Source organism: Dermacentor variabilis, chromosome 1 (genome assembly GCF_050947875.1).
Source record: "Dermacentor variabilis isolate Ectoservices chromosome 1, ASM5094787v1, whole genome shotgun sequence".
In the NCBI taxonomy this organism is placed as follows: domain Eukaryota; kingdom Metazoa; phylum Arthropoda; class Arachnida; order Ixodida; family Ixodidae; genus Dermacentor; species Dermacentor variabilis.
In genome coordinates, this window is record NC_134568.1 from 40,701,042 (window position 1) to 40,713,492 (window position 12,451).

Consider the following 12,451-nt stretch of genomic DNA (forward strand, 5'->3'; position numbering starts at 1 on the left):
TGTTTTGCAAACGCTGGAAATCCAGTAATTTGTGCTGTATAACATGGTAATCTGCCAAAGTTATTGCCCGATTAAGGGAATGTGTACATACGTCTTTATGGTTGCATAAACAATGCATTAGCATATCAATAAATATAAGAGAACCAACTAAAAGATACTTTGATTAGACTATGAAATCTGTCAGCCTATGTTGATTGAGAAAGCTGTACCCAACAAAATTGGCATCCTTATGACATCCCTTTTTTATATAATCGAGCCTTCTTATCTCGAACATGGATATTTCAAACTTGTGGTGGAAATGCCTCCATCAATATCTCTTATCAAAGGCATGGAATCATATAGCTGTAGCTTTCCATATTGAGCTCCATCAATGGGGCAATATTTTATAGGGCGAACAATTAATATAAAGCATGGTTTCAATAAAGTAGGCTTTCTCTTAGCACCTCCTTTGTGCTAGCACTACCTTGAGTCAGCATCTACCTGTACTTGCACCCTAAATAACACTAAGAGTTATGAGTGATGCTGTAGTAGAAGGCTTCGGATTAATTTTGACCCTGTGGAGTTCTTAACATGCACCCAAAGTTCGGCACAAAGATGCGTTTCCATTCTACCCCCATATCGAAACGCGGCTGTTGCACTGGAATCTGTGAGTTCTCATACTGCACGACGATGTTTGCTTGATAATCAGTCGTGAGGTCCTTGCTCAAAACATGTGCTTATTTTTATGCCTATGCCGCACTATTTCTGTCTATTGACCCTTTTCGCGAAGCAGTTTGCGCTAGAGAAACGAGATGGTGCTCTCAGCGGCGTGCCACACGTTGCCTCAGCAAAAGCGCACGAATACGAAATCATTACCTCTTCTGCTCTGTTTCTGTGCGATCAGCTGTTGGAAATGCAGCTGGGTTTTCGCTAATTGCAAATTGCTGCAAATGCTGCAAATTGTGGGGTGGTGGAGTGAAGACGAGCGCGGTAGTTGGCTGCAAAAATTGTGACTGGCATATTAAGGAATGGAATGAATCTGTGTCCAAGTTCACGGACCACTGCTACACAAGGACTGCCTGTGTTACCGGCTCTTCACGATGCACAGCTTCCCTTGAGGTTAAAAAAAATTAACTCATCCATCAGGGCTGCAGCGCTAACCTTCAAGGAAAGGACTTCAACCCCGGAACATCTGTACGACTGACCACCACTCGCTTTATGGCGATAAAGGGACTAGTGCCGCTTCTTGGCATATAGTAAGTTTCTCGTACATTATCTACACACAGCCACCCAACTTGCACGCAATCTTACGCCCACTCTGTTGCCAATGTATCAAGAATAAGTGAATGGGTGCACTCTTGGATCAATGCACCGAAGCATAGGTGACAGCAACTACACTTACAGCACACCAATGTTTGAAGCTCAACATTTCGTAACGGTCCACACAGTAAGCGAGTGACTAGTGATGATATATATTTGCTACAAGCTATTACAATGTACAAAACATCTACGTTACCAGCCATGTGCCATGCAAGAACAAATATATTGCAACTGAGCACATCTGCGAGTGACCAGCCAGAAAAGAAATCAGATAGTGACCGCCCGGGGAACATTACTGAGTCAGAAACGCGACAAGCCACTGCTTAAAAGTGTTTGCTCAATAAAGAACGAAGGCCTAGACGCACAGATACTGATTCAATTCATAAGCGGAAAGTTAGGATAGTTTAGGATACATTTTTAGCCCCGCTTTTATTACAAGCACGGTATACGCTGCTTGTGCCATTTGGATAAAGCGTAATGAGCTCTGAAAGCTCTGACGTGTGCTTTGAAGCTGTAGCCAAAGCTTGTGTCATCCACCCAGTCACCATCTATGATACACGCCGAAACAGAGGTTTGTAGAGCTGCACCGGCGTCATGTACAGTCGGTGTCACTTTTGTGTAGAGTGTGGGAACGGCGGCCTCCGGTGCTCTCCTGAGGCAGCCAGCGATGTATAACGGTAGCTATTGGGCACGTTTGGGCCCAGCAGCTATCGGTAGACGTCGCTGGCTGGCTCCTGAGTGCCCCAGCAGCCGCCGTTCCCACATTTTACACAAGGGTGACACTGACTGTATATTGTAAACACAGAGGCAATGGAGACAGCTGAGGCAAGCAATGGACGCATCACCATGTGATCAAACATGGCAGCGCCCACGGGATCACCGTGAAGAGGGCCAATATTTCATCTTCGTTGAGCAGTTATCAGCAGTAGCCATGGTGACGCCACATGCTTCGTGTGCTCATGGGACCTTTCGGTCATTAGTAAGTGCCGCGTCACGTGCATGTGCACGGGCCCAAACGGCCCTTCCTATGCATTCTTGATGAGACAGCGCATCAGCGTCCAAGCCTCCTGTCGAATGGTTTAATTTAATCGCGCTCTTTACTCAGCACGGCTATGGGGGCCTACATATGCGTGCGACTTCCGCATGTATGCTTCCTGTAAGTACGGCAGGCGTGCCCGCTCCGCAGCGCGTCCCGACCTCTTCACGGTATACGTACCTTAAATTTGATGCAGATATCAGAGATGATAATCATGGCAAAGTTTGTAACTGGTATTATTACAGAACTATAGTAAATTATATATACCCATACTATGCACAATAGAGATAAACGCTAGAACACGATGGAACTTATGAATTTAGGCTGCCAGAGCAGCGCTCTCTGGCAGCCTAAGTTATAGAGAACAGACACTCACTGGCAGACGGGCTCCTTGACGGCCTCGTAGAAGATGCAAGTCCCTCCGTTGAGGCAGTAGGAGACCAGCGGGCAGGGCCGTCCTTTCAAGGGCCATAGTGTAGAGTCTATTACGCCACGAACGACAGCAAAAGGGGCGCGTTTTTGAATCAACGTCAGTGGGCACTCGCGCTGCGCCGACAGGCTCTCTTGCTCTCTTTCTTGCTCGGTGCAGGCAAGCATCTTCGAGGCGGCAACAGGCGCACGTGCACAGGCCACGCGGGACATGCGCTCTTTACCTCGGCTAATCCCCCGCCAGCTCCCTTTTCTGTGCGCATAGCTACAAACATGTGCTTGCCTTGGTGGAGTGTGACCGCTATAACGCCGCAGTAGCGGCCACCTTGCTTTCGAGACTGATTGACTGATGGGGTTTTATATCCCAAGGGTTGTACCTTGGCTATAAGGTACTTGTACGCGGAGGTTTTTGCATGGCTCCCCCAATGGAATGTGGCCGCCGTGGTTGGATACTGAACCCGCTAGCTCACCACTCTGCAGCTTGACACCATTTCCAATGGGCCGGCGCGGGTATGGCGCTAAAGCGGTCGTGCCTTAACATGCGCCTATTTCTTGTTGTTTGACCAGTTGTTCTTGGCTTACGCTGGAACTGATGCCTTGCAGTTTGCTTATTTTTCTCCGAGGTCTATACTATATCCTCTCGTGTTTTGAAAGCGCCAGACGAACAGACCTGACACGGTCTTACCAGATTGCCAAAGTTGCGTCGCTTGGGAACTATACTGTACTACAGATCGTTTGAAGCATGGACTCGCTGCTCATTACTAAATGTACTTCCACATTTTAAAGGAATGTCTGGTATCAATGTGGCGTCTGCGAGACAGCCACTAAACTCTAAGTTACCATCACCAATGAGAATTCATTAACTTCGCCTTAACTGTTACAGAAGCAGATATATTTATAATCAACATCTTCTAGGCACTTTGTTATATTCTGTAAGCGGGCCTTATCTTCAACGAGAATGAAGAATGAATGTGAATTTTTGCTCCCATTGTACCTTTCCTTTTTTTTTTGCCTAATTTCATTCTCCTTCTTTATCGTTTTTCTTTCTTTCTTTCTTTCTTGGGCATACTTGTCATCGTGAAACTAACAGCGGACCTTTCCTTGTTCCTCAAATGTCAAGGGTTTTGCAACAGCACTAAATGCGGCACAGTCCACCAAGACTTCCATCAAATGCACACACGTCCTAGTCTTGATTTTTCTTCTCTACCATATATATATATATATATATATATATATATATATATATATATATATATATATTCTTTCTCCTTGCCTTCACCTGCACACTGTTAGCCGACTGCGTGTCAAGCTGCGCTGCGTCGCACATATATATATATTTTTTTACGAGGACAAAATGCTCGATTTTCATCGCATACTTTTGTTTGATTTGCTTTTTCTTTTCCTTTTGAGTAGTACTTTGCCAATCGGGACTAGTGAGTATGCAAACATCGTTGAAGGCATTAATATATTACGTGCCACTGCGGCTGATTCATAAACGATAAGGCAGCTACGCGCGGACAGGCATTTAGTGACTATCTAAAGAGCAAAGTGAAGAGGACGGTGTTTAGGAATACAAATACCATATATACATATACAATTTATACATATACTACGTCCTCAGATCAGAACGCATATTATACCCTAGCTGCTACGTGCAGTGTTATTGCGACGCGCGCAGTGTTGAACGTTTTGGGACGCATAATCGGCTAACAATGCCGAGCAATACCTGTGCCGTGTGGCGGTGCATGCTTCATGTACTAATTCTACTCACAGTTGCAAAGCTAAGGGCATGCCGCATGATGCTCTCATGCGATGTACATTATTGCACGAGCAATACTGTGGCACAGACACACAAGCAATTAACGGTTTCTCGAAGCGGTTCACATGCATAGATGTCGTGCACAATAGCATATTGCAAGACTACAAAGATCATGCGCTGCTGATCTGACTTGGGGAGAAATGTTTTACTGCAAGGTGTGCATTTTTCTCTCTTTCTTTTTCTTTTCGAGTGATAGAACACATTAACAGCTCGTTCGGAAATTAATTATAGAGGAAACTAAAAGAGCATGTGCGAAGTTATTTAGTGCTGATATAAGCTATATGTTTCTGTTATTTCTTTTTTCTTTAATGATACGCACATACGCTTTCCTGGATCACTGTATTTACGGCCTCCTCGTTCTCACCTGCGATTCCTTTTTTATTTTGCATGTACACGTAATGCTTTGCAGCTAAATATCTTCCATTTTTGTCATGCGGCAGTGAATTTTTTTAATCTTAAAAGAGCAGGAAGTTCAAGAAAATTTGTTGGTGTGTGACCACCCAAATATGGGCAGCCAAAGGTTATCGTGACACTGCTCAGACTAGCGCCTAGTGCAGCATGCGCATTGCTTCCTTGCGGCCTAGAGTCTTGATTGTAGTCTACCAATTTGTATGCTTCTTGTAAGTTTATGGAGTGTGACCGGATCTAAGTGCACATCTATATATCTCAGTCCTGAAGGCCTCGAAATGTGTTTTATCGCATTCCACATGCTCTCGCAAGCTTAGCAGTAAACGTCTGCATATGCCATTTCGAAGGAACTGGGTGAACATTTAGCACCATGGCATGATACGAATCGCTTTACATACGTGTTTTTTTAAAAATAAATCTATTTTCTTTGTATGACTACCTTTTTTCCTAATGCACTTCTCCATCGCTCGAGGTTTTTAACAAGCTGGGAAGAAAAACAAATTAAATAGAGAGAAAGGAAATACTGAAAAAAAAAAGACCTCGTGAATTCTTGATTTGATATTGCGTGCGCATGCAATGCGTACGTGCAGTCTACACATATGGATTCCACATTAAAAGTACATAGCCACAGTAAAGTCGACTCGAGAAGCAAGTCCGATCGAGTGAGTGCTTTAGCATATCGGTATAGTTGTCTGGTTCCAGGTGCGAAATCAGAGCCACTGCTTTTTCTTAAGAGAATGCTTTAGCTCGGACCTTCCCTGTTCAACTACACATGAAACGCAAAAATGTCCTGACCAGGCCTTCAGTGCAACCAATTGGGAACCTTAAAGGGACACATAACCATAGTAAATCACTCAATAGTGGTGTATGTATTCCTTCAAAACTCTATATTTATTCGAATGGCGGAAAAAAAGAAAGGTAGGTTACTACTGGATAAAACGAAGGCTGAATTTACCTCCATTGAATTAGGCGCCTAAACCTTCGTGCCGATAAGTCACTCTGACGTCATAAATTCAAGCTATCTTATCGTATTTGGGTCATTTCGATGCAGCAAAAAAAGTTATCAAAACTTGTTTGGTTGGGTCATTGGTACCCTTAGAATGCAACGCAGCCGTTCTTAGCCGGTAAACAGCTAACTAAACCCTAGCCGACGCTCTCGAAATACATGACATCGCGACAATTTGGCATGGGAACTGAACTGCGGCGTCGCCATCCACCTTTCGTTTTTGCGTCTTTTCAGGCTTACTAGGCCTGCTCTTGCAATATGGCTTGCCATTTTACTACTGCAGAAGCATAATTTACTAATATAGCATGGCTTAACAACCACGTACCTTTAGTGTCCCTGAATGGGACAAGTGCCTCTTAAGCCCTGAGATGGCCTTTAAAAAGACACTCAAGGGTCTTAAGGGGCCCTAAAGAAAGGGGTTATTGGGTATCGATAAGAGAGGCCCTCGTACCTGCGGTGGACATGAAGTAAGCTGATGAAGATGGTGATAAAGGGTAGGCCCGATCTGTCTCGGTGGCTGCAGTGCGCGTGCGCAGTAGTAGCGGAAACTCTGCTCCGTTCAGCTCACCAGAACCTAGTGTCCGATATGCTACAGCTGTCACGCGAATGCGGGTGCGGGGCGCATGCGGAGAGAGAGAGAGTGGTGCTGCCTACCGTTGGTCGTAGTGGACGCTGTGGCCCGTGTGGGCTCCGGCGTGGGCGGTGGCGGCGGGTAGCGGTCCCGCACCGACACGCTCACGGTGACCGTGGACGGCTCCTTGCGCAGCACGTTCCACGCCCGGCACTCGTACAGGCCCGAGTCCTGCCGCCGGGCGCTCTTGATCTCCAGCCGAGACTGGCGCCTGCGTGCGACACAGTGGCAGATCGGAATGCGGAAGAGGCTTGAATTGCAACAGCCGGCACAGTGCGAAGGGAGTGGTGGCGACTCGCTCTGCGAAGTGCCCGTGTCACATTTAAATCCATTCTTCAAGGGGAGGGGGGTGTCTCCTCGCGCGGGGGCTCCGATGGAGTGCTCGCGTTCCCTCTGCGTAGTCAGAGTGAACCGCCGGAACTCTCGTAAAGGAGCTCCAGTACGAGACAACAATTAGTTACTCCCGCAGACACGCCAGGTGCTGCCGACTGAGAGCGCTTCCGCGTACGTCGCTGGTTTAAAGGTCACTCCGCGTACAATCGCCCTTGTTCCAAAGATGTGTAGCCGGTACTGCTTACCACGGCTGGAACTCTGAATGGAGCAGCAGAGTCCTTCTTATCTGCCTGGGTCTTTGGATCGCGACGAGTCCTTTAAGATTTCGGCAGCAGAAGACAGGAGGGGCACGGTGGTGCATGATTGTGATATAGGGCCGATCAGGTTTACATAACTTTTTCTTATTTTTTTGCCATTTTGTAAGTGGAAAAGCACGGAAAAAGATTGATGAGGGAGCGGTAAGGTTCCACTTAGCCACAATTTCGAGAACACGACCGCAGTATACCAAAATGCTTGGCGGCAAAGCTCACCGCTGTACTTTCTTTTTTTTAAAAAAAATAAGTATACTTAAAACAGTTTTCTTTGTTTAAATTTCATGGACCATGCAGCACAATTCGGCTTGTATTACCTGAATAGGTGGGTATTACTTGCGTGAGAAATCGCGATGTGCATTTAGCTAATTAACAAGATTCACTAATAAGCTTCAATTATTCACCTTTAGGATACATATTGTAGTTGAGAAATTGAGACCGAGCAGTTGGTGAATGTCCGCTTAAGCATAAATCCTAAAACTAGCGCCACTTTTCAGATGTCGTTCTTCAAAATGTGCCACGAAATACGACGACGGCCCAGTCGTCAGTTTCCCGAAAGCACCATCTAGCTGTTCAGAACGATATTAACTGCAACGCCAACGTATTTTATGGCAGACTTCGGGAACGGATATCTTGAAAAGGGTCTTATATATAGATTACCGCTAAGCAGACATGAATTCACTGCTGCATGGCTTAAGTTTCTGATTTCAACATGTGCTGTAAAGTGAATAATGAGAAAATTCATCAGTGAATATCTTTTTATGTAGCTAGCTTGGCATTGCAATTTCTCATGCAGTTAATTCTCGCGTCTTCCAGAAATCTACACGAAAAGGCGGGATAGCTAGCGCTATCTTTTACATATGATAAAAAAAAAAGAAATCTATTAAAAAAAGGACACCTGGGCATAATTCTTACGTCTGTTCGTTCGTAGGTGCTCTTTGCCATTGTCTGGCCGCCTTCGCTAAGGAAATGTCCAGCATCTGGATTAGCCTACGCAATTTGCTCTTATACGAACAATTCTAGCGTAAGAGCTTTTTTTTTTTTTGCGAGTACGGGTCCTGATATTAAAGGCTACCTATAATTGAAAGCGATAAAACCGAGAATTTTGCAATCTGCATAAGAAAGCAAGGGCATTGGGCGGTTTTTCACCTCTGTTAATCCGTGCATTCTGCAAAGCAATCAGTCCTGGTGTTGATAGCGCAATCGCAAATTTGTTCAAGGCGTGTATGTATGAAAGGCAAGCCCAAGAACGACAGGTTGTAAGAGCCACCATGATTTACGTATTGCTGCTGTTATGTGTTTTGCATAAGCGACCGCCCTACAAGTTGCCTCCTCTCTTTAAGTCACGCAAAAATCCGGCAGCAGGTGACGCTTGGGTTGCGTGTTTACGTTTCCACGCGAGTGCCAACACTAGCTTCCCTCTTTTTTCTCCCTTTTATCCCTTTTTCGTACTTACAAACAGCTCTTGCGCAAGAAGTATTCTTAAGACCAAATTCCAGCCAATCCTGATGCTGGACGTACTATTAGCGAACGCGGTAGGCCAATGGCAAAGAGCACTTATTACGAACAAGAAGCTTTGTGAATTCGGCCCCAGAACGTCATTGGCCGATAAGCACGTGCTGGGCATTTTGACGAATCTCCCATTTCCTCATCTTATGCTCATGCTTTCAAGTTAATACTATTCCAAAAGTTGCGCTATTAGGTGACTTTCGCGATCTATAACTTAATTTATTTTACGTAGCACGCACGAGTTATTTCGGGGCTGAATTCAGAAGTAGTGCATTCGCTTTTAGTAATTCTTATAACGCTTTAGCGAAGCACGTCAGTTGATACAAGTAACAGTATGGTATATATAGAAATGGGGGGGGGGGGGGGTGTTGCGGAAGTGAACACCGGGACACATCTTGCTTATCAGGGATGCAGTCGAAAGCAGGGAATGGTTCCTGCAGCTCAGATAACCACTCTTAACGATAACAGACACTGCCAGCATTCCAGAAGCTGCGAACACGTTCTTCGACAAGGTCATGCCAACTTAAGCTGCGAGTAACGTGTAGTGCACGTCTGTTTCCCTCGAACCAAACGGCTGCGATGCGTCACGTGGCTCACCATTTGGTGACGATGTGCACCCTGGAGTTGGGCGTGACAGGCTTGCCCATGAAGTACCACTGCACCCAGGGGACTGGGTTCCCGTTGAGCTTGCAGCGCAGTTGTAACCGCCGGTACGCATCCACCCGCGATGTGGATCGCAGCCACTTGGCCTGCGCCGGCTTTAGCACTGCGCCGAGAGATGGAATGAGATGTTGAGAACCGTGCGTGCAGATCTGAATGAGTCAAAAGCGTCATGCTCCGCGGGGCTCGAAAGGGTTCACCGGCAAGAACTGAAGAAGGGAAACGGGAAGCGCATTGAGCGTCTCGTAACCTCTTCTCCTGCGCTTGTCGGCTGGCGCTTCGGCAAGGGATCGAACGCGACCTCGGCTGTGCAGCAGACGTGAAGTACTATAGTACTGCCACACAGGTGGGCTTCCTTCAGTACAACACTGAAGTGTCTAGCAGAGTACATCAGTGCTTCAAAGAGGTAGATGCTTTAGCCTGTATGCACTGTCCTGGTGAAATTGAAAAGGAAATAAAAAGCATGCAACTGCGCGCTAACGGCGTCGCGGAAAAGCATACAACATTACGTTTCTTTTTCTCTCATTTCCGCGCGTGTGCAAGCTGTTCTTTTCTTTTTTTCGCGCACTAACGCAGTAGAGTTTCTATTCCACCGCGTATAATATATATCAACGCGATTTGCTGCGGAACCATATTGAGGTACCACTCCTGCCAATTATGCTTTAGGTCTTCCGACAGAACTTGAACGATCAAGTCAAGTGGGTGTAAGCTCTGTTACGCTTCTCAGCACGCTTTTGAAAGCAAAACGATGAAAGCGTATGCTAATGCCAACTGCTTGTTTTTTCTTTCTTCTGAGTACAAAGAGGGTCGCAACCCTAACCACACTTCTCAACCCTTTAATTCCCTTTTGCCGCTTACCGACTGGTCATCCAGCAATAAGGAAGCCATTCGGTCTATACACTGGCTAAGCTCCCCGTCTTTCCCCCCATTCTCCTCTCCTCGGCGTTTCTCCGTCTTCCTTCCAGCGCAACGCCGCGCTTCTCTTCTCTCACCATGCAGCATGTGCTATTTCTAAATGTTGAGTGCGAAGCAATAAAAAAAAAGTGTTTACATCCCGCGGAACGAAAAGAGCTATAGTAAAATGAGCACGGGAGATGCGCTCACTGATAACTGAGGGGGTTTTCCAACGGGCGCAGGAGCTCGAGCGCTCAGACGTGCACGAAAAATGATCTTGCGAGGACTCGCACCGGACTTTGGGCGCCATCGAAGCAGATGCGAAGGACGCCGCGAGAGCACTCTTCGAGCACTTTCACACGTTTGCACAAGCCGCCGTAAGGAGGACTTTTTTCGCCCTTTATACGACAGACGCTTTGGGTTCGCCACTTTCACTCTGCTGCAGTCTCTCTTGCGTATTAGCTTCGTGCTTCAATAACTCAGTTCACTTCTATATATGCACGTTCACTCAACAGAAACGCATCGAACATGGTCCCTACACTCCGGCTCTCAATGGAAAAGTGCCGCCCACAGCCCGCATGTATGCCCATAAACATTTTATAGCTATTCCGCCACATTTGTTCGGAGCTTCAGCAGCTAGACCGCTGCATTTCTTCCCTTGTGGGAACGAGGCGAAATGGCTAAGGCTTCCGCACTTTCGCCTTCTTTGCTGCCTCGTGACCGGGAAGAGCGAGGCGACGTAGGATTAGCACGCTTTCGGGCGCCTCCAGATTCAGGAAGCGAAGAACGACGCTCGGGAGCTGCGAACGACCTTTCTTGACTCGGAAGTCGCCGCACGTTTTTGGAACCACGTCTCGGTTCACGTTCTCTTCGCCGCGCGTGGAAAGCAGGCAAGAAAATAACAAAAAAAGGAAACCACAGGAGCGGCGGCGGCGACGCGGAAAGGGCAGCGAGAGCAGCGTCAAAAATGTGAGGCAGATGAAAGAGAGGCCCTGCTCACCCTCCCACCACCTCCGGAGAGCGACCAAGCCTGCAGGGTGCTTCCCGAATTGGTGCTGCTTCTACGCAAACGCTTGTCTTCGAGCTAGGCTCGAACCGATCCGTCAAGCGGCTTATAAGAGGCAACAAAAATGGCCGCGCCTCTCTTTGGCGCAGACGGCCAACCAACAAGCAGAGCAGCAGTGGCGGCAGTCAGCCAGAGGAAGCAGGAACGAATGAAGCTAGACGATGGCGAACATTTAGCTGCGGTCGTCCGGCTCTTGATCTAACTACTCCGTACGTGTGTGTGTGTGTGTGTGTGTGTGTGTGTGCGTGCGTGCGTGCGTGCGTGCGTGCGTGCGTGTGTGTGTGTGTGTGTGTGTGTGTGTGTGTGTGTGTGTGTGTGTGTGTGTGTGTGTGTGTGTGTGTGTGTGTGTGTGTGTGTGTGTGTGTGTGTGTGTGTGTGTGTGTGTGTGTGTGTGTGTGTGTGTGTGTGGCACACACGCACAGCCCAATTTTCTCGGACGCAGGCCTTCGACACTTCTGCAAACAGTCTGCCAGAGTGTTAAACTTTTTCGCGGCTTCTGAGCTTGGAAAATTTCTCTGGGCGCTTGCTCTGCGCAAAAAAAAAGGGGGGGGGGATCCAAAGGGGGGAGTTGCTATGGGGCCAGGAGCTTGTTTCCTGGTAAATTCGTAATTGACCCTAACGTGTTAATCATTCCGTTTAGGCTGGCTGTCAAATAAAGAGAGAGAGAGAGAGAGAGTTTAAAGTGATCGAGCTATGCAGACAAGTAGAGATCGGCTGTTTACCTTGTAGCGGACAAAAACAAGAAAAAAGAAAAAGCGTGTTCTGAGAAACAGGTGAGTGAGTTTTGGCGCCCGCACAGCGGCCGCCTGCCATTTCTCCAGTTGAGAGTGTACAGCCCTTCTGAAGAGGCGCGCGTGACGAAGAAATCGGCAAGGAAGAGCCAGCCGCTGCACAAGCAAACATACCGCGGTTTTGTCGATCAGAAATCAACTCGTTTTTGATGACGGCGAACTTCTGCGTGGCTGAATGTAGAGGGGCTGCCTCGTTAATCCCTTTCCACGCCGTACTTGCGAAAATACAGAGCGCTGTTTCTTTTATTCTGGCGCAAAA

The 12,451-nt window shown here is 47.1% G+C and overlaps 1 protein-coding gene across 2 annotated transcripts in view; it reads right to left on the bottom strand.

Moving 5' to 3' along the window:
- Positions 1 to 12,451, bottom strand: part of LOC142576663 (uncharacterized) — a 172,052-nt gene that overhangs the window by 15,162 nt on the left and 144,439 nt on the right. For both annotated transcript variants that reach the window (XM_075686893.1, XM_075686899.1), the window contains exons 2-4: positions 9,379 to 9,547; positions 6,652 to 6,839; positions 2,712 to 2,817 (exon numbers count right to left, since the gene is read on the bottom strand). In XM_075686893.1, coding sequence (XP_075543008.1) covers positions 2,712 to 2,817; positions 6,652 to 6,839; positions 9,379 to 9,547 — 463 coding nt within the window. The remainder of the gene's footprint in view (positions 1 to 2,711; positions 2,818 to 6,651; positions 6,840 to 9,378; positions 9,548 to 12,451) is intronic.